Here is a 21,067-nt window from a genome sequence, read left to right as displayed (position 1 = left end):
CTTGCAGTAATTCTGCCGCCGATCCGAGACGACAATATGCGAACGGAGCCTTAAGCCCCGTACACACGTACCGATGGTCGGCTTACAAATGTTCCTCTTTTCTCCCCGGGATGTCGGTGTCTGCTGAAAAGTGCAAAGACAGCACAAGGATAGCACAAGAATTTTGTCCGCCGACTGCAGAAGTGATGTCATGTAATGGTTAACTTTCCCTGTGTTTTCTATTTTCTGAGCATGCCCAGTCTTGCAAATCTGCGGTCTGTCGGCCGAATTGTGTACTGACAGGCGAACAATCGTCCGTTCTGGTGTCGGCATACAAATATTTTCATGTTTGCACGAAAGACTTTTGTCCGCGGATTGTGCGCAGACATCTGTCGGAGGCACCATACTAACACGCGTACAATCGGCAGATCCTTCGTCCACCGACGTTTGTATGCCGACGATCGGTACGTGTGTACGGGCCTTTAGTGATTTGTTTTTGACAGAGCCATTGGAAATTTTGTCTTTCTTGCAGGATCCTGAACAGCAATGTTTCCACTCCCCTTGGGCAAGTGACACTGGGAGGTGTAGGGTCAAAACAGGACTTAGGAAATAACAATGTCACCATTTTAGCTATGCAGTATGTTGGGGATCTGCAAAAAATGGCAGATTAAACCATTTCGAAGGTAAAACAGTCACATATATGCATACTACCTCTATTAGGTGATTTCCTTTATTTCCCTCAGTTAAAGGGATTGGAAAAGTAGAAGGATTTTTTAATTTTAATGCATTCTATACACTAAGATAAAAAAAACTTTTTTGTGTGCAGCAGCCCCCCTAATACTTACCTGAGCCCATCTTTATCCAGCGATGTTGCAGGAGTTTCTCAGTTGCCCGGGACTACCCGCCTCATTGGCTGAGACAACAGCGCGACGCAACTGGCTCCCGCTGCTGTCAAAGTCAGTCAGCCAGCCAATCAGCAGAGAGAGGGGCAGGGCCGGGTCGTGGCTGTGTCTGAATGCACACAGGGAGCTGTGACTTGGTTCGGTGCCCCCATAGCAAGCTGCTTGCTGTGGGGGCACTCAACAGGAGGGAAGGGCCAGGAGTGCCTGCTGAAGAGGGACCTGAGAAGAGGGGGATTGGGGCTGCTTTGTGCAAAACCAACTTCACAGAGGAAGTATCACGTTTGCTATTTTTGTTTATTTTTTTAAATGAGACTTTACAATCACCTTAAGGCTATGATTAGTATAGTATATAGTAGAGAAGTGCCTGTTTTCGATAATGCGATAAATCGCGGTACTGAATGAGCACGGTATTGTTATAGTGGGCAGTTTAAAATACCGTATTTTTCACTCCATACACTGCCCCTGAGTCTCCCCGCGGTGTCCCGACTCCCGGTGTTCTAAAATTTTCCTCGACCCGCTGCATTACTGACATGGCCACCCCTCCGTCAGCTCTCCGCCCATAAAATTTTCATCGACCTCCGTCCCGCCTCCTCTCAGCTCTCCCATCTGCCCGCCCACTGTGAGGACCCGATGACGCGGTGGCAACTCCGTCCCGCCTCAGCCCCGTCACCTCTACAGAGGAGTCAGTGGACTACTGCTGCAGTGGTGCACTTACTGCAATGATTTTAAATCCCTAACTGGAGTCAGTGCAAAACTGCTAGAAAGAAAAAGCTAGACAGTGGATTGGAGTCAGTGGACTACTGCTGCAGTAGTACACCCAATCCACTGTCTAGCTTTTTCTTTCTAGCAGTTTTGCACTGACTGCACTGCAGTAGAGATTTAAAATGATTGCAGTGAGTGAGTGAACTACTGCAGCAGTTTATGCATCATTCACAATCAGATAATGTGAAACTGATGTCCCTGCAGGTGCAGTTATCTATCAGTTTTCATGCAGTTAAGGTGTGAAGAACGAGCCCTTAACCCCTTGCTGACTGCCTAACGCCGATCTACGTCGGCAGTCAGCCCCTCACAGGCAAAGTGACGTAGGGCTACGTCACTAGCTTGTGAGGGTCTAGGGAGCGAGCGCGCGCCCCCGGAGGCGCGCTCCCGCTCCCGCGTGGTCTCGGACCCCCCCGCGCGTGTGACCGGCGGACCCGATGTCCGCCGGTCACTCGGCGATCGGCGGGGGAGAGGGAGAATGTCAGGCAGCTTGTGTAAACAAGCCACCTGTCATTCTCCTTGCTGTTAGGATACTGATCACTCGGATCTAGTATGTAGATCCGTTGATCAGTGTCCATACAGCTCAAGCCCCAGCCAATCACAGTAGAAAGCACGCCCCTAGGGATACACACAGCCCCTCCCTCCCAAATAAAGTTAACCCCTTCACTACCAGTGTATTTTTACAGTAACAGTGCATATATATAGCACTGATTACTGTAGAAATGTCACTGGTAACCCCAAAAGTGTCAAAAATGTCAGTCAAGGGTCCGATCTGTCCGCCGCAATGTCGCAGTACCGCAAAAAAAAAAAAAAAAAAAAAAAAAATCGCAGATCGCCGCCATTACACGTTAAAAAAAAAAACAACAAAAATGACAGAAATCTTTCCCTTTGTTAGTAAACGCGATAACTTTTGCTCAAACCAATCAAAATACGCTTTTTGCGATTTTTTTTTACCAAACATAGGTAGCATAAAACAAATTGGCCGAAAAAGTAAAAAAATTTTGATTTTTAAATTTTTTTTTTGGGGAATTTCATATAAAAAAATGTGAAAAATATTGCTATTTTTGCAAAATTGACGCTCTTTTTTTGTTTATAGCGCGTGATCAAAAAATCGCACAGGTGATCAAATACCACCAAAAGAAAGCTCTGTTTGTGGAAAAAAAAGGACGCCAAATTCGTTTAGGTACAGCGTCGCACGACCGCGCAATTGTCCGTTAAAGTCACGCAGTGCCGAATCGCAAAATACCCCCTGGTCGGAATGGGGGTAAAATCTTCCGGGGCTTAAGTGGTTAATTTTAAAAAATGTTAATAAACAAACATTAACATGTTCAGTAACAGATTTGTGTCGAAAATTTTGCTTATTTTGCAAAACTTTAAATGTTCAAAATATGGGCCCTTATCGGCCGATACCGATATGCAATGGCCAAAATATCGGTACTGGCAACGAAAAACCGATATCGGTCGATCCCTAATATATATATATATATATATATATATATATATATATTTTTTTTAAATGCACAGGCATAGCAGCCCATTGATTCGAATGAGCTGCTATGCCTGCGTTTTCGGCTGAAAAAAGGTGCATGCAGAATTTAAAAAATGCAGTGGCCGTGAAATCCATCCTGCTTTTGCACCATGCGACTTACTTGCAGTTTGTGCACACGCAAACGGTTTTTAAATGCTGGGCCCACCTATATAAAAAACGCAGAAAGCTTGACAGTGCAGGAACTGCAGGTAAGTCGCATGGTGCAAAAGCAGGAAGGATTTCAAGGCCACTGCATTTTTTTAATACTGTGATAATACAGTATACCGTGGCAAAACCTTAATCAATTAATCGCAGCATGGAAATCTGATACCGTCACATGCCTAGTATATAGCTTGCGGTTGTTCTGTAAAATGTGCGCCACATGTAAAAGAAGGCAATTTTAACTAGAGAAAAAAAAGGATATATTTGTCTACCTTTCCCAGTATTGTATGTATAGGTTCCTCCTTCTCTCCATATCCTGGACTTTCCATCTTCCACTGCTTTACTGTCTTATCATCACCCACCTAAAAAACAGAAAAAAAACACCAGAAGTAAATGAGGATGTTTTCAATGATTAAAGTGGAGTTCCAGTCAATTTTGGGTTTATTAAAAGTCAGCAGCTACAAAATGAGTATTTGCTGACTTTCAATAAACAGACACTCACCTGTTCCACGTATACCCACCAGTAGTACCAGACAGCACCACCCGCCAGCAGTATCAGAAAGCAGTAACCACCAGCAGTACCGGCACCAATAGTAGGGACTATTACTGCATAAACTGGCACCAATGCTAGTGGCTTTAATACTGCGTAAATGATACTAGGCTTTAATACTGCGTAAACTGGCACCAATACTAGGGGCTAATACTGCGTAAACTGGCACCAATACTGCGTAAACTGGCACCAAAACTAGGGGCTAATGCTGCGTAAACTGGCACCAAAACTAGGGGCTAATACTGCATAAACTGGCATCAATACTAGGCTTTATTACTGTGTAAACTGGCACCAATACTAGGGGCTAGTACTGCATAAACTGGCACCAATACTATGAGCTAGTACTGCATAAACTGGCATCAATACTAGGCTTTATTACTGTGTAAACTGGCACCAATACTAGGGGCTAGTACTGCATAAACTGGCACCAATACTAGGGGATATTACTGCGTAAACTGCATCAATACTCGGCTTTATTACTGCATAAACTGGCTCCAATACTAGGGGGTATTACTGTATAAACTGGCACCAATACTAGGCTTATTTACTGCGTAAATTGGCACCAATACTAGCGACTATTACTGCATAAACTGGCACCAATATTAGGGTCTATTAATGCATAAACTGGCACAAATACTAGGAGCTATTGCTGCACAAACTGGCACCATAACAAGGAGCTATTACTGTGTAAACCGTTTGCTGAAATTGCTTTAAGCTAAAGAAAAGCTCTTTGAGAGTTTTCCTCTCTCTCTGGTCTGAAGCAATACCTGAGGAAGAGAGGAAAACTCCTGAAAGCTTATATTTTAAGTGTTAGGTTAGTACAGCATTTCCCAATTGGGGTACCGGGGCATTTTGCCACATCAAAGATGTCCGCTGCTACCTGCTGTTTGCGGAAGGTCGGAAACAGAGATCGCGCAACCGCGCTCTCATAAGACGGGTGGGACAATTCTGGACTGGGGACAGGACCAGCACTGAGGCTGCTGCCTGAATGAACTTTTCACATTAACCAGGAGGTAATTGGCTGCTAATATGAACGGTTTACCCAACAGCTCCCGCGCCCCATCCAGTGCTGCTGTCTCTCTGCCTTCAGTTCAGGATTGTCCCTCCTCCTCCTCTCCGCTGTGTAAGGTAGGAGAGTGAAGGAAGGAAAGGACATGGCTGTGAGAACTTGTGAAGGATGGGGAGCAGGGTCATGTAGATGGGACAATGTTGTAAGGAGGTATGTGAAAGGGGCAGTGCTGTGGGGGTGGAACAGAAATATCAGAACTGCCACAGCTGGCATACAAAGGAACTGTACAATGCAGAAGACATATCATGCTAAAAGCACAGCTCAGAGACAGGAGGACAGAAATGTTCATTGCACCACCATGGGAGCGTCTGTGTGAAGCATCTGCTGAAGTATGACTTGTAGGGACGGCCACACACAGAAAGCAAAAGGAAAGCTACATTTATTTGGGTATAGTAATTACAGATTTAGCCAATTTAAATATCCTACAACTTTTTAATAACTGATACAAGATAACAAAATCTGGACTTCCCTAAAATTATCAGCTTATCATTGCATTTACTATAAAATAAAGTCAAGTAGAAAGTACAGATGAAACATCAGCCGGCTGTACAATGTACTTACTGTAAAAAACGATGTTCCACAAAAGCGAACGCAGAGCCCTCGGACGAATCCTTCATGTGCCTGTATGGTCCTGGTACACTTCCGAGTGGTCAAATTCCAAATCTTCACCTGAGCAAAACCAACATCAGGGTGGTCAGTTTTATACTACTCACTATGAAAAGGGAACCTACAGTTTTTTTCTGAATTGGAAAGCATTTAATTACTCTTATCAAAATGCAGTCCTCAAAATGGATGGGCATTTTTGGGCACTGGTCAGGCTGCGCTAATGGGCACTGGTCAGGCTGCGCTCATGGGCACTGGTCAGGCTGCACTGATGGGTACTTGTTGAGGCTGCAATAAACAGGCACTGATAGGCTGCAATGAAGGGCACTGATAAAGAAAATACTTTTTTAACGTAATAATGCATAAAACATTTAAAAGTGTCATTTCATGAGATCATTTATGAGGGCCTGTTTAGGGGCGGGGCGGGGCAGGGTAGGGGTTGGGTGGGGCCACTGGTGGCAAGTAACATTTAAGGCCTGGCTAGCAGTTTAGGAATTTAAATATTTTGAGCCCTGAATATATATCAGTTTGTTTCTAAAAGGTTAAAATATATTTATTGGGCTTTTCTAATATTGTGTAGGCAGGGAGCAGCCATATCAGTTACTGTTGCACTCTCTCTCCAGGCATGTCTATGGGTAATCATACACTGGCAAACATCCCACCAAGAACAATGGGCTATGAGACCATGCCAATCAATGACTGTCATTGGCACAGGGATCTTCCAATTTGACAAATGGATTTATGTGCTGAAAATGCCACAACAACAAAATTTGCTTTTTTTCAAAGCAATTAACAGATTTTCAAACATGTTGACACATCAATTCTGATGGCTGGACATGAGAGGTACAGTGCTACACAGCCTGACTGCTGCAAACTACAGATCACCTTGGATGAAAGGGCCTTTGGGGACCTGAAATGTCATTTTTGTCCTTGTGACAAGAATAAATGTCTTCCATTTGATTCACCATGGATGTGCTGGTAACTCCTGGATATTGCTGACATTTATGGATAACACCACCACCTGTCAGCTTGGCATCTCAGCATGTTCACTGTATGGAGTTTGCGGAATCACAATTTCCCATTTTGAAGCTTTCTCGCTTCCTGTCTTTGATTTACAACAAGAAGTCAGATGAAATATCTTTACCAGGAAGGGAAATACCACTTTTGTCATCTGTCACCAGAACACACATTCCCCCATTACAAGGTTTCTTTCCACCCCCTTTTCCTAGTGACAACTTCCCCCTCTGCCCCAATAGAAATATTAATGGCACAAAGTCAAAGTAAAATCCTCCAAATGAGCCACACACAACAGTAAAAAGGACTGAGGTACTAATCCTTCCAATATCTACGTTTTCCCTTACTGCTGCTGGAAGCCGACCCTTTAAGTTGGCCATGACACCCTAGGAGGGGCTCTTGATCATGTACCATAGGGATAGACCGATATGTTTTTTTCAGGGCCGATAAAGATACCTTGGTCACTTAAAGTGGAGTTCCACCCTAAATTTATACTTACCTCCATCTTCTCGCTCCGGGTTACCTGAAAAACAAATGGATAATCGCAATTTTTTTTTACTTACCTTGTAGAGAAAATATACTTACCTTACTTCCTTCTTCCTCCCCTCAGCGGCCACAGCGATTCGTCACTTCCTGGCTTTTGCAATGATTCCTGGGAGCTGAACGTCATCGCTCCCAGGAATCAATGCGCCTGCACTGGCCCCGACGTCAGTTCCGGTGCACGCGCGTCATTCCCTTCTAAACAGCTTCTGGGCATGCCCAGAAGCTGTGGAGGGATGACGCGTGCGCACCGGAAGTGACGGCGGGGCCGGTGCAGTGCATCGTGGGACCGAAGAAGAAGGAAGAGGACGCAGAAGAGGATCGCGCTGGCTTCAAGCCGCCCACACCTGAGATGGCAGCTCTGGAGAATACTTTTTCAAGGTAAGTATTTCTCCTAAAAGGTAAGTGCAACCCGAGACAGATCAGAGGCTAGCCATTGTGGAATGTACTAGCCCTGACTGTCCCGGGGTATTTTTATTAAAAAAAGTATCCCCTGGGTGGAACTCCGCTTTAAGTATCGGCCAAATATTTTGTACATTTAAAGTTTTGAAAAATAAAGACAATTTTTGACACAAATCTGGTACTGAACATGTGGGATGGGTCTTTTAGCTGTAATATGCGGTCCTCCCTTCCCTCCCTGCCTGCCAGGAATCCAGTGTGAACCTAGTTTAGTGTCATTAAAATCCTAGAATCCACTTTATTAGTGTTTTATATAATGTCCAGTGTGTGTTTTTTAATAGAATAGTGGGAAATACCTTCATGACATCGCTGCTCCGGAGTCTCCTCGCTAATCTCCCGCTCTGCTCTAATAGCTGTCAGAGGAGGATCTCCGCCCCTCCCCTCTGCAGTGTACACAGAAGCGCCGGGTATTCAATTAGAATAGTGTGGAATACCTTTGTTACATCACTGCTCCGGGCTCAGCTAATCTCCCGCTCTGCTATCCTTCTCTCCTCCCCCACTGACAGCTGGGGGTCATTGAAGGGCATAGCGCCGATGTAATGACGGTAATTTCACACTATTCGATTACAAAAACACACACTGGACATTATATAAAACACTAATAAAGTGGATGCTAGGATTTAACATACACTAATATCGGCCAGTTCCGGGGACAATACCGATATATCGGTAAAAGTGAATATCGGCCCTCCAATAATCGGCTTTGCCGATTATCGGTCGATCCCTAATGTAGCACTGTGATTGCCCTCACATTAATAACATGTTCAGGAGCCCATCCTACTGATCTTCCATAGCTGACAACGGCAGCTCAGTCACAGTTCCTGGGAATAGGCAGAGTCCAAGCCGGGGAGACCGCTCCAGGCGAGACTGGGATCAGGTGCCGGTCGGATCCGCAATCCAGGATTACATCAAGCAAAAAGGAATGACCGCACTTCCGATGAAATTCAGAAAAAGGAGTGTCTTTATTCCACATAAATCAAATGGCAAATACAGGTACACACTGTGAGTGCAGGACAAAAATGGTAGACGCGTTTCACGACTAGATGTGTCGCTTACTCATTACCTAGTTCACTCTGGATGTGCATCGGCCATATATACACCCCATACATACAGCCGGCAACAATTGGAGTCATTAAACTAGTTGTTCTTCCCATCGGTCAGCTGTTGGGAATCTACGGCTTGATTGCACAGACAGAGTGACCCCAACGAAATCCAAATTTAAACACACTTGTGCAAAAAACATTTTCCATGTATATAAATGTAAATAAAATACAATAAATATCCTAATGATAAGTGCTAGAGTGAGGGAACAATCAAGAATAAAGGAACCCATATTCAATATTTTAGTGCATTTATCATATATAGAATGAAGGTATATATATGTAAAAAAGCATAGAATAAATAAAAAGATGTGTGTGGGAAACCTTTGATGGTGACATTGAAATAAAAAAGTAGTCATAATAATGAAAAATGATGAAAAAAGTGTATACGGTGTCACGAAAAAATTCTTGATTTCTAAAAAAACGTTTTTACCGGCTACAAAAAATTATGTAATGTATTCAAGATAGGAGCAATATAAACATCAAAAAAACTCCAATCTGTGATTTCTGCCCAACAATCATATGTGGAACAATATGATAGTATATGTGGAAAAATGAAAAGTTCATAGTACATGTAAATTACTGCATAGGTGTCTCAAATGTCAATACATTTTCCATAAACAACTATGAGTGGTGAACACTAATTAAAACAGTTCCTGGGAAAACAACAACCCGGTAGCCTGCAATTGCTTGAGATGCCTGGAGTCCTGTTTGCTACAGAGATCGAGGACCAGCTATAAAGTAAGCTAAGTGACTTTTCAGTGTATCCCTATAGCATACAGACCACTGTCAATGCTCATTTGCGTATAAGGTTAGATAGTGTGTATATGTGTGTTGTATGAATATTTGTAGTCCACTGTATGTATTCTATAGTTGTTCTACAATTGTAAGCAGTTTTTATTTGCAACATCCTGTTTAGTAAAATCACATTCATATACTAAAGGTTTTTTTTTTTTTGTGTCCTTGCTTTACCACAAAGTAGCCAGAAAGATACAAGCAGAATATCCCAGCACTCATTAAAAATTCAAATAGTGAATAAAGGAGATAAGTCCACAAGGTGGGATACACCTCACTGGACTTAAAGTATAATTAAAGGCAATATTTTTTCTTTAGTTTTGTACACAGTGCAGATAGCTTAGAACACCTGTCAGTTTTTATTGCTGTCTGTGCCCACGTTACAGAAATGAACCCTCTCCATTTGTCCTGTTTACTATGATCATTGAAAGTGAAATTAAAAGAAAATCCTACATTTTGGGTTGTCCCCAGAAAGCGAATAGTAGGGAAATCTTCCAATGGTAACACTAGTTCTGGTGACCTGGGGGTCCCCAAGAAGTTTCTCAATTTGCAGGGATTTCCTCTCCTTTCCTGTTTTATGGGAAAGAAAGTGAAGGACATTCTCTGCAATAGGACACAGATGACGGGGAAAAAAAATCCGACAGGGGATGTAACCCTCCCTAGCTCTATCCAAAATGAAAAAAAAAAAAAAAGGTTTTGCCTATAGTTTTACTTTAATCCTCTATACACTTTTTAAAAGTGCTGGAATTCCTGGAGCACTGCTTTAAAGTGACATGTAAACATAATTTTACTATTGAGGGTATAGCATTACTTAAAGACATAAAAAGTTTTGGGTGGAGTCCCACTTCCAATGTTTGGGGTAAAACCTTGATAACAAGTTATGGTGAGGCCCCTACCTCTCCATCGCAGGCTCCGGAGAACACCGTTGACAAGCTCTTGGGATGTTTCGCCATACAGTTGATTCCATCTCTGTGACCATCTAATGAAGCAATGAATGGCTTGGCAAAGCAACGCTCAAGCTTGGTGGCATTGAGGGCTCTGGTGTATTCCCGAGGAACTTCAAATGGGTGCAGGGAGGGATCATAGTTCCGAGGAACTAAATAAAAAAACAAGTGTGCAAAAAAAAAAAAAAAGCTTAAAATATGGAACAATAACATCATGTCAGCAATTATGGTCCAGAGCTTCTGTTACTTTGCCCATTAAAGTGATTCTAAAGGTTTATTGCTTTTTTAAAAAAAAAAAAAATAACAAATAGGTTATACTTACCTACTCTGTGTAATGGTTTTGTGCAGAGTGGTCCTGATCCTTTTCTACTTAGTTGCCCCCGCCAGCAGTCCCTACCCTTTTTTTACTTGGGTCCCCCGCCAGCCGTCCCCATCCTCCCCTTCTTGGGTCCCCCGCCAGCCGTCCCCATCCTCCCCTTCTTGGGTCCCCCTGCCAGCCGTCCCCATCCTCCTCTTCTTGGGTCCCCCTGCCAGCCGTCCCCATCCTCCTCTTCTTGGGTCCCCCGCCAGCCGTCCCCATCCTCCCCTTCTTGGGTCCCCTGCCAGCCGTTCCCCATCCAGCTATCCATATATGTTAGATCCAAGTCTATAAAACCGAGCTCACCTCTAGTGAGGACACAAACCCGATTCCTTCAATCAAAATCCAATCAGGCAGTCCCTTGTACTACATAGCTGATGGCAGATCTGGAGGAGATTGTACAGTGTATGGTCCCCTGCCAGCAGTCCCTACCCTTTTTTTACTTGGGTCCCCCGCCAGCCGTCCCCATCCTCCTTTTCTTGGGTCCCCCGCCAGCCGTCCCCATCCTCCTTTTCTTGGGTCCCCCGCCAGCCGTCCCCATCCTCCTTTTCTTGGGTCCCCCGCCAGCCATCCCCATCCTCCTCTTCTTGGGTCCCCCGCCAGCCGTCTCCATCCTCCTCTTCTTGGGTCTCCCGCCAGCCACCCCCATCCTCCCCTTCTTGGGTCCCCGCCAGCCGTCCCCATCCTCCCCTTCTTGGGTCCCCGCCAGCCGTCCCCATCCTCCTCTTCTTGGGTCTCCCGCCAGCCACCCCCATCCTCCCCTTCTTGGGTCCCCGCCAGCCGTCCCCATCCTCCCCTTCTTGGGTCCCCGCCAGCCGTCCCCATCCTCCCCTTCTTGGGTCCCCGCCAGCCGTCCCCATCCTCCCCTTCTTGGGTCCCCCGCCAGCCGTCCCCATCCTCCCCTTCTTGGGTCCCCCGCCAGCCACTCCCATCCTCCCCTTCTTGGGTCCCCCGCCAGCCGTCCCCATCCTCCTCTTCTTGGGTCCCCGCCAGCCGTCCCCATCCTCCTCTTCTTGGGTCCCCGCCAGCCGTCCCCATCCTCCTCTTCTTGGGTCCCCGCCAGCCGTCCCCATCCTCCTCTTCTTGGGTCCCCGCCAGCCGTCCCCATCCTCCTCTTCTTGGGTCCCCCGCCAGCTGCCCCCATCCTCCCCTTCCTGGGTCCCCCGCCAGCCATCCCCATCCTGCTCTTCTTGGGTCCCCCGCCGGCCGTGCCGATCCTCCCCTTCTTGGGTCCCCCGCCGGCCGTGCCGATCCTCCTCTTTCTGGGTCCCCTGCCAGCGGTCCTGGCTCCTCCTTTTCTTGTATACATGAAACTGCAAGGCATGCCTGACACCTATGATTGGTTGTTGGCTTTGACAACTTCCTGGTGGCATATCTCAGGTGGGTTTGGAAACAAGTTGGCCATACTTTATGCAATCAGATTGTACAAAGCTTTTTAGTTTTACAAATACTTTGTATTAGGAGGACTTGTGATGAGCTAGGACCAGGACCTGAACCTGCCAGGGAGCGGTCACCTGTATGGGCCAATTATCTGTGCCTGGACCCCCGCATACATAGGGAGGAATGCCCAAGCCATGATTGGCCCATGCAGGTGACAGCTTCCCACCCATGTGGGTTAGATCCAAGTCTATAAAACCGAGCTCACCTCTAGTGAGGACACAAACCCGATTCCTTCAATCAGAATCCAATCAGACAGGCCCTTGTACTACATAGCTGATAGATCTGGAGGAGATTGTACAGTGTATGGAAAGGTTTCCCCCGGTGTGTACAGCACTCACCCCTCTGCAGGCCCTTGTAATACATAGCTGATGGCAGATCTGGAGGAGATTGTACAGTGTATGGAAAGATCCCCCCCAGGTGTGTACAGCACTCACCCCTCTGCAGGCCCTTGTACTACATAGCTAATAGCAGATCTGGAGGGGATTGTACAGTGTATGGAAAGGTTCCCCCGGGTGTGTACAGCACTCACCCCTATGCAGATCCTTCTTAGTCTCCCGCACATAGTCGTCCGGATTCCGGCAAAGCACCTTCACCTTCATGGTAAACACTGGCGGGGCACCACGTGTGGCCGGAACCGGGACTTCGGCTCACAGAGATGACATCACTGACGACGCGGCTGCCATGTTTACTCCGGTACTCTGCCCACACTGCCCTTACCTAGGTTGGTCAGGACTGAGGACCGCTGTACTAAAGGGTCACGTGGGGAAGTCAGTCTCTTCGGCCGCCATGTTTAGGAAGGGCAAGGTGTGAGTAGTGGGCGGGGGCTCAGGCTGGAGGTCACAGGCGACTGATGCAACGTGTGTAGCGGTTCGGCTGTCAGTGTGATCTCCGTACACATGGCCGCCCCGACCGGCCCGGTGACACGATCCGCCCCCCCGGGATCTCAGGTCACCAGCATCTTCCGACATGTCAAGTACGAGGACCTGGCGGCCGGCCTGAGCGGAGGGGTCATCTCCACCCTGGTGCTGCACCCGCTGGACCTGGTCAAGATCCGATTCGCAGGTACCGAGATCCGCCCCGGGACACCGACAGGTCATCCCAGCACTGTGCGATCTGATCGTGCGATCACCCATCACCCACACAATGCAGCAGCCTGCCTGGTTTGACACGTTTGCTGCCAGAACCGGTTTGCACACAGGTTTAAAAATTGTATCATGCCTGAAAATTACACCCCCCCCCCCCCCAAAGGTTATATAGACATCCTAGAAAGCAGAATCGTGTCAGTTTTACCTTTCTTGTGTCATACGATATTCGTGAAACACTTTCCAAAATAGAAAATGTCAGTAAAAAAAATACACCTAAAAATGTAACTAAGACAAAACTTTTTTTTTTTAATCCCTCCACTCCATCCAAAACTAAAAAAGAAAACAAAAGTTTTGTCTTAGTTACATTTCTAGGTGTATTTCTTTCTCTGACATTTTCTGGGGACAACCCAAAATTTAGGATTTTCTTTTACTTTCACTTTTTACCACTTAAGCCCTGGAAGATTTTACCCCCTTCCTGACCAGGGGTTTTTTTGCGATTTTTTTTTTTTTTTTTTTTTTTTTTTTTTTTTACTGCGTGACTTTAACGGACAATTGCGCGGTCATGCGATGCCGTACCTAAACGAATTTGACGTCCTTTTTTTCCCACAAACAGAGCTTTCTTTTGGTGGTATTTGATCACCTGTGCGATTTTTTGATCATGCGCTATAAACAAAAAAAGAGCGACAATTTTGCAAAAATAACAATATTTTTCACATTTTTTATATGAAATTCCCCCAAAAAAACGTAAAAATCAAATTTTTTTTAACATTTTTGGCCAATTTGTTTTATGCTGCATATGTTTGGTAAAAAAATTGCAAAAAGCGTATTTTGATTGGTTTGCGCAAAAGTTATTGCGTTTACTAACAAAGGGAAAATTTTTTGTAATTTTTGGTGTTTTTTTTTAACGAGTAATGGCGGCGATCTGCGATTTTTTTTTTTTTTTTTTTTTTTTTTTTTTTTTTTTTTTGCGGGACTGCGACATTGCGGCGGACAGATCGGACCCTTGACAGACATTTTTGACACTTTTGGGGTTACCAGTGACATTACTGCAGTAATCAGTGCTATACATATGCACTGTTACTGCAAAAATGACACTGGCAGGGAAGGGGTTAACTGTATTGGAGAGGGAGGGGTTAAGTGTGTCCTAGGGGCGTGATTCTAACTGTGATTGGACATGGCTACTAGTGTAAGAACAGAGATCAACAGTCCTACATAGTAGAACCGTGTGATCTCCATTTTTACACAGGGGAGAATGACAGGCGGGTTGTTTACATTAGCCGCCTGCCTTTCTCCCTTCCCAGCGAACGATCGCGAGTGCCCGGGCGGACATCGGGTCCGCTGGTCACCCGCACTGACTTGTTAGGGAACGGGGCGGGCGCGCGCTCGCCCGCTATTGGCTCACAAGCAAGTGACAGGCTAGTGACGTATATATACGTCACTTTGCCTGGCCGGGGCTGACCGCCGCAGTATATGTACTTGCGGCGGTCGGCAAGTGGTTAATGATAACCATAAACAGGATAGAGTGGATGAATTAGAACCCCTGCCAGTTTTTATTGCTGTCTGTGTCCCCCGTTAGGGAGATTCACCCTCTCTATCTTATTTATCGTTCTCATTAAAGTGAAAGTAAAAGAAAATCCAGAATTTTGGGTTGTCCCCAGAAAATAAATAGAGGGGAAATCTTCCAATGGGGACACCAGTTCTGGGAGTCCCCAAGAAATGCCCTTAGTTTGCAGGGATTTCCATGCACTTCCTGTTTGGCTATGGGACAGGAATTGAAGGGAAATCTCGGCAATGGGACACAGATGGTGAAGAAAAAAAAAAATCTGGCTGGGTTATAACCCTCCCTTACTCCATCCAACATGAAAAGAAAAGTTTTGCCTATAGTTCAGCTTTAAGTGGATTGGCACTGATGGGCTCCACTGATGGGAACTGATGGGCTCCACTGATGGGCACTGATGGGCTCCACTGATGGGCACTGATGGGCTCCACTGATGGGCACTGATTGGCTCCACTGATGGGCACTGATTGACAGCACTGCTGGGTACAGATTGGCAGCATTTGGGGGCACTGTTGGGTCTACCCTGATTATCGGTGTAGATGTCCCCTGTGTGCATTTGACAGCTATTTGCTCTCCTAGTGTTCTGTTAGTGTGAGGAGAGGATTGCCTATCAGGGGCAAATCCTGGTTTCACTGTGATCAGCTGTGATTGGTTCTTTACCCCAGTCTGTGATCACAGATCACTGCCGGCACAATCATGGGAGGATGCCCTCCTAGCAATGTGGGCCCGCACTGTAGCCATCTTTTGGCTATAATATGGGTGGGACGAGGTCAAACTAAAGGTAAAGCTAGTTTTGAATAGAGTGGAGAGGGATTAGAACATCTGTCAGTTTTTATTGCTGTCAGGGAGATTCTCCCTCTCTATTTGTCCTGTTTACTATTATCAATTAAAGTCAAAGTAAAAAAAAAAAAAAAAAAAAAACACATTTTGGGTTGTCCGCAGAAAAGTAATAGTGGGGGAAATCTTCCAATGGGGACACTAGTTCTGGTGACCTGGAGGTCCCCAAGGAATTCCCTTAATTTGCAGGGATTTCCTCTCTTCCTGTTTTGGGACAGGAAGTGTAGGTGAATCTCCCCAATGGGACATAGAAAGCAAAAGTACAGACGCATCTCCTAAAATTAGAATATCATCAAAAAATTAATTTATTTCAGTAATTCAATTCAAAAAGTGAAACTCCTATATTTTATGTAATGTGTTACACACAGAGTGATATATTTTAGGGATTTATTTCTTTTTATTTTGATGAATTTGGCTTACAGCTAGGGAAAACCCAAAACTCAGTATCTCAGAAAATTAGAATATTACGTCAAACCAATAAGGGAAAAAAAAAAGATTTTTAATACAGAAATATTGGCATAATGAAAAGTATGTCCATGTACAGTATAGTATGCACTCAATACTTGGTCGTAGCTCCTTTTGCATGAATTACTGCATTAAGGCTCCATTCACACCTGGGCGTTTTTGAGTGTTTTCCAGCTCCAAAAACGCTAAAAAAAAAACGTTCCAAAACGCCCAACAAGTAAAACCCCATTCATTTAAATGGCCCCTGTTCACATCTGAGCGTTTTGCAAAACGCCTGTAGCTGAAAAAAGTACATGAGCTTCTTTTTGGGCTGATTACCAGCGTTTTTGATAGATGACGTCAATGCCTGCCTCCAAAAACGCCTGGAAATCGCGGTAAAAACGCGGTAAAACGCTACGCTCAAGTGTGAATGCAGCCTTATGCGGCGTGGCATGGAGGCGATCAGCCTGTGGTACTGCTGAGGTGTTATGGAAGCCCAGGTTGCTTTGATAGCGGCCTTCAGCTCTTCTGCATTGTTGGGTCTGGTGTCTCTCATCTTCCTCTTGACAATACCCCACAGATTCTCTATGGGGTTTAGGTCAGGCGAGTTTGCTGGCCAATGAAGCACAGTGATACCATGATCATTACACCAGGTATTGGTACTTTTGGCAGTGTGGGAGGTGCCAAATCCTGCTGGAAAATGAAATCATCTCCATAAAGCTGGTCAGCAGAGGGAAGCATGAAGAGCTCTAGAATTTCCTGGTAGAGGGCTGTGCTGACTTTGGACCTGATAAAAAAATAAAAAAAAAACCAATGGACCAACACCAGCTGATGACATGACTCCCCAAATCATCACTGTGAACGTACACTAAAAAGTATAAAAAGCAAACGAGGGATGGAGAGTAGGCAACGTCATATAGAAGGTAAAGATCAGCTTCAAGTTAATTTTAGGGCACATATGCACAATATACCACCCAATTTTTTGGTAAACTATAAACGTTGAGGATGCACCAAGCAGATGGATACAATTGTGCTCATAAGTTTACATACCCTGGCAGAATTTATGATTTATTGGCCATTTTTCTGACAATATGAATAACACAAAAACTTTTCTTTCACTCATGGTTAGTGTTTGGCTGAAGCCAGGGCTTTTTTGTTCATCTGGAACTTGGCGGGAACTCAGTTCCACCACCTCTGGCTCAGGCCCTCTGCTCCCTACTCACCACTAAACGGCTGTTTACAAGGGACAGCTTGTCTCCCAACAGCTGAGTGCAGGATGGGGACAATAGAGATGAAGGTTCCTGGGGTGCAGTGCAGATGCCAACAACCCCACTGGATGATCTCCCTAAAAGTGAAAGAGGCAGAGCCAACTACAGTGTGCAAAGAGGTACAAGAGACTGAGTGCTTCAGCTCAATACAGCAACAAATGTATGACATGTAGAAGATGGTGGAGCCTTTAGAGAGGTGAGGAGAAGATGGGGGCAGTGTAGGGGGGGTTGTATGCAAAGGTCAGAGCTGAAGAGGGGTGAAAGTGAGATGTGGATGGGAAATGCAGAGGTAAGCAGCTGTGGAAGAAGGCTCAACTCTGCACTCTGTGTGTAGCGCACCCCCAAACTCTGCACTCTGTGTGTAGCGCACCCCCAAACTCTGCACTCTGTGTGTAGCGCACCCCCAAACTCTGCACTCTGTGTGTAGCGCACCCCCAAACTCTGCACTCTGTGTGTAGCACACCCCCAAACTCTGCACTCTGTGTGTAGCACACCCCCAAACTCTGCACTCTGTGTGTAGCACACCCCCAAACTCTGCACTCTGTGTGAATGGCACCTGAACTCTGCACTCTGTGTGAATGGCACCTGAACTCTGCACTCTGTGTGAATGGCACCTGAACTCTGCACTCTGTGTGTAGGGCATCTGAACTCTGCACTCTGTGTGTAGGGCATCTGAACTCTGAACTCTGTGTGTAGGGCATCTGAACTCTGCACTCTGTGTGTAGGGCATCTGAACTCTGAACTCTGTGTGTAGGGCATCTGAACTCTGAACTCTGCACTCTGTATGTAACCTCTCCCAAACTCTGCACTCTGTACATAATGCACTCCTGGTATTAAAGCGGAGTTCCAGCCTATTTTGCAACTTTAGTGATTCCTGGAGTGCTCGCTATGCTGATCAACAATTGGGCATTTTCAATTTTTTCTCGGGGGTTCCTTATTTCAGGGCATTTTTGATTGTACTTCCTCCTTCTCCCCCCCCCCCCCCCCCCGTGGCCGCGGCCACTGACCTTACTTCCACCTTTGCATTGCATCCTGGGAGCTGTTTGTCATCACTCCCAGGAGGCTGGAATCAGGAAGAACTCCCAGAACACTCCCTGGAATCAGGAAGGACACAGCAGATTACACTGCGGCTTCAGATGCCCACATCCAAGATGGCCACGCTCAGACAGCTTTTTTAAAAGTAAGATTTTGACTAAAATCCAATACTGTACACCTTTTGTAAGTATGAGAATAGCGGTTCTGTAAAGGGCGATGGATTAGTATTGTAGGGGTATTTTTAGTCAAAAAATGTATTTGATGCCAGAACTCCGCTTTAAATACCCCTTTGAGACCCTCCCACTGTTAGTGAAATTTTGCCACACCCACTTTTTAATGCGGTTTGAAGGATGTGTGTGTGTGGGGGGGGGGGGGGGTCGTAGTTGAGTTCCTTTATTTTCTGAGGAAAAAAGCCCTGGCTGAAGCCATTTATTATCAGCCAACTGAGTTTACTCTTTTTCAATCATATTGACAACAGAAACTACCCAAATGACCCTGATTAAAAGTTTACATACCCCAGTTCTTAATACCGTGTATTGCCCCCTTTAACATCAATGACAGCTTGAAGTGTTTTGTGGTATTTGTGGATGAGGCTCTTTATCTTCTCAGATGGTAAAGTTGCCCATTCTTCCTGGCAGAGCCTCCAGTTCCTGTAAATTCCTGGGCTGTTTTGCATGAACGGCACGTTTGAGATCTCCCCAGAGTGGCTCAATGATATTGAGGTCAGGAGACAGAGATGGCCACTCCAGAACCTTCACTATTCTGCTGTAGCCAACAACGGGTCGACTTGGCCTTGTGTTTAGGATCATTGTCATGTTGGAATGCCACAGTATGTCCCAAGCGCAGCTTTTGTGCTGATGAATGCAAATTTTCCTCCAGTGTTTTTTGGATATCTTTTTTTTTTTTTTTTTTTTTTTAATATATCCCTCTCCTGTTTATACAGTTCAACTACCTTTTCCCACAGATCCTTTGATACTTTGTTTGCTTTCCCCATGACTCAGAATCCAGAAACGTCAGTGCAGCACTGGATGAAGGATGAAAGGGTCTGTCAGGAGTCCAGAAACGCGTTGCCCTTTTATATACACACACTAATTACAAGCAAACAGATCACAGGTGAGGATGGTTAACTTTTAATAGCCATTCAAACCCCTTTGTGAAAAATGGCCAAGAAATCATGAATTCTGCCAGGGTATGTAAACTTATGAGCACAACTGTACTTAACATGTCAAACCTTAAAATTGTGTGTGCCTCTGAAATGGCAACAAACTTTAGCTTGTTCAATTAGGCTGCATTCACATGTCAGCGTATAATCGTGGGCAGAACCGCCGCGGTTCCGCCAACGATTCGGAGATTTATTGCAAATCGCGGGACGCCTAGCGTTGCCCGTTGATTTGTAATAGCCCCCCAAACGCCGAGCGATGTTGCCGCGATTTACGCCCGCCGAATCGCGGCAACATCGCGCAAACAAAATCGCGGGACGCAATACGCTCCCAAAAAGTACAAGAGCTTCTTTGGAGCGTATTGCGTCCCGCGATTTTGTTTGCGCGATTTTGCCGCGATTCGGCGGGCGTGAATCGCGGCAACATCGCTCAGCGTTTGGGGGGCTATTGCAAATCAACGGGCAACGCTAGGCGTCCCGCGATTTGCAATAAATCTCCGAATCGCGGGCGGAACCGCGGCGGTTCTGCCCGCGATTATACGCTGACATGTGAATGCAGCCTTAAGCTTTGACCAAAAAAAAAAAACACCTGGAAGCTGATTGGTTTCTAATACAGTTGCACCAGATTTCCACTCTCCAGTTTCAGTAAATCCACCCCTGTGTCTTTCTGATACCTGAATATTCTGGATAGGATTAGGCATTAACCTGACCCTGAGCATTCCTGGTTCATGTAATCAATGGACAGTGACCGCTGACAATCCCCGCAGTCTGTGCAGACAATGCAGGATCGCAAATAATTCCACCAATGTGGTATGTTGACCAAGACCGCTAAAATCACAGTCTAGGTATTTAGTTATATATAAAAAAAAAGCTGACCTGCGCTAATTCTCTCTTGATAAAGTCAATAGGTGCAATATACATAAATACCAATACATATAATCATGAAGTGTTAATACTTTGTGGAATCTATATCAATAATAAAGTGCAATGAGTTAAAATGCCACGTGCAAAAATACAATAAAAGTGCATCCAATTTTAAAGTATTGCTTCAAAAAAAGTGGCAAACAAAAGTTCATCGGAAAAAAAAGTGCTCCATGTGTTTCTGTGGATTGGTCACACTGTGTGCTTCAACTCACCCCCACCGGGGTTCTCACTCACTCGCAGGAGTGGACCGCTTGTAACAAATGGGTCACCGGCACAATAATCATTTCCTCTCAGTTGCGATCACTAACTCCTGGGACACCATTGGGATCAAGTTCTTTATTTCCCTGTATAATAAAAAGCAGACCAGGGGAAATATAACACAATATGCTTTATTAATGTTAAGCCCCAGAAATAATAATTGTACACTTAAGCTGGATACATACTATACAACTTTTGTTGTTCGATTTCCTTTAGATTTACCTTCAACTATGTAGTGCAAGGGCCTGCCTGACTGCATACAAATTGAAAGTGTTTAGATTTGATCTCCTATTATAT

At 45.3% G+C, this 21,067-nt stretch overlaps 2 protein-coding genes across 2 annotated transcripts in view; one reads left to right on the top strand and one right to left on the bottom strand.

Moving 5' to 3' along the window:
- DCAF13 (DDB1 and CUL4 associated factor 13) overlaps positions 1–12,886 on the bottom strand; it is a 46,136-nt gene extending 33,250 nt beyond the window's left edge. The window contains exons 1-4 of the mRNA XM_082257923.1: positions 12,732–12,886; positions 10,357–10,556; positions 5,511–5,618; positions 3,603–3,692 (exon numbers count right to left, since the gene is read on the bottom strand). Coding sequence (XP_082114049.1) covers positions 3,603–3,692; positions 5,511–5,618; positions 10,357–10,556; positions 12,732–12,801 — 468 coding nt within the window. The 5' untranslated portion in view covers positions 12,802–12,886. The remainder of the gene's footprint in view (positions 1–3,602; positions 3,693–5,510; positions 5,619–10,356; positions 10,557–12,731) is intronic.
- A 103-nt stretch (positions 12,887–12,989) lies between these two features.
- The window catches only part of SLC25A32 (solute carrier family 25 member 32), a 31,221-nt gene continuing 23,143 nt past the window's right edge, over positions 12,990–21,067 (top strand). Inside the window, exon 1 of the mRNA XM_082259158.1 lies at positions 12,990–13,264. Within this exon, the coding sequence (XP_082115284.1) occupies positions 13,099–13,264 (166 nt within the window). The 5' untranslated portion in view covers positions 12,990–13,098. The remainder of the gene's footprint in view (positions 13,265–21,067) is intronic.

Source organism: Pelophylax lessonae (assembly GCF_965119305.1).
Source record: "Pelophylax lessonae genome assembly, chromosome: 5".
Classification (NCBI taxonomy): domain Eukaryota; kingdom Metazoa; phylum Chordata; class Amphibia; order Anura; family Ranidae; genus Pelophylax; species Pelophylax lessonae.
This window is presented reverse-complemented; position numbering and strand designations above follow the sequence as displayed.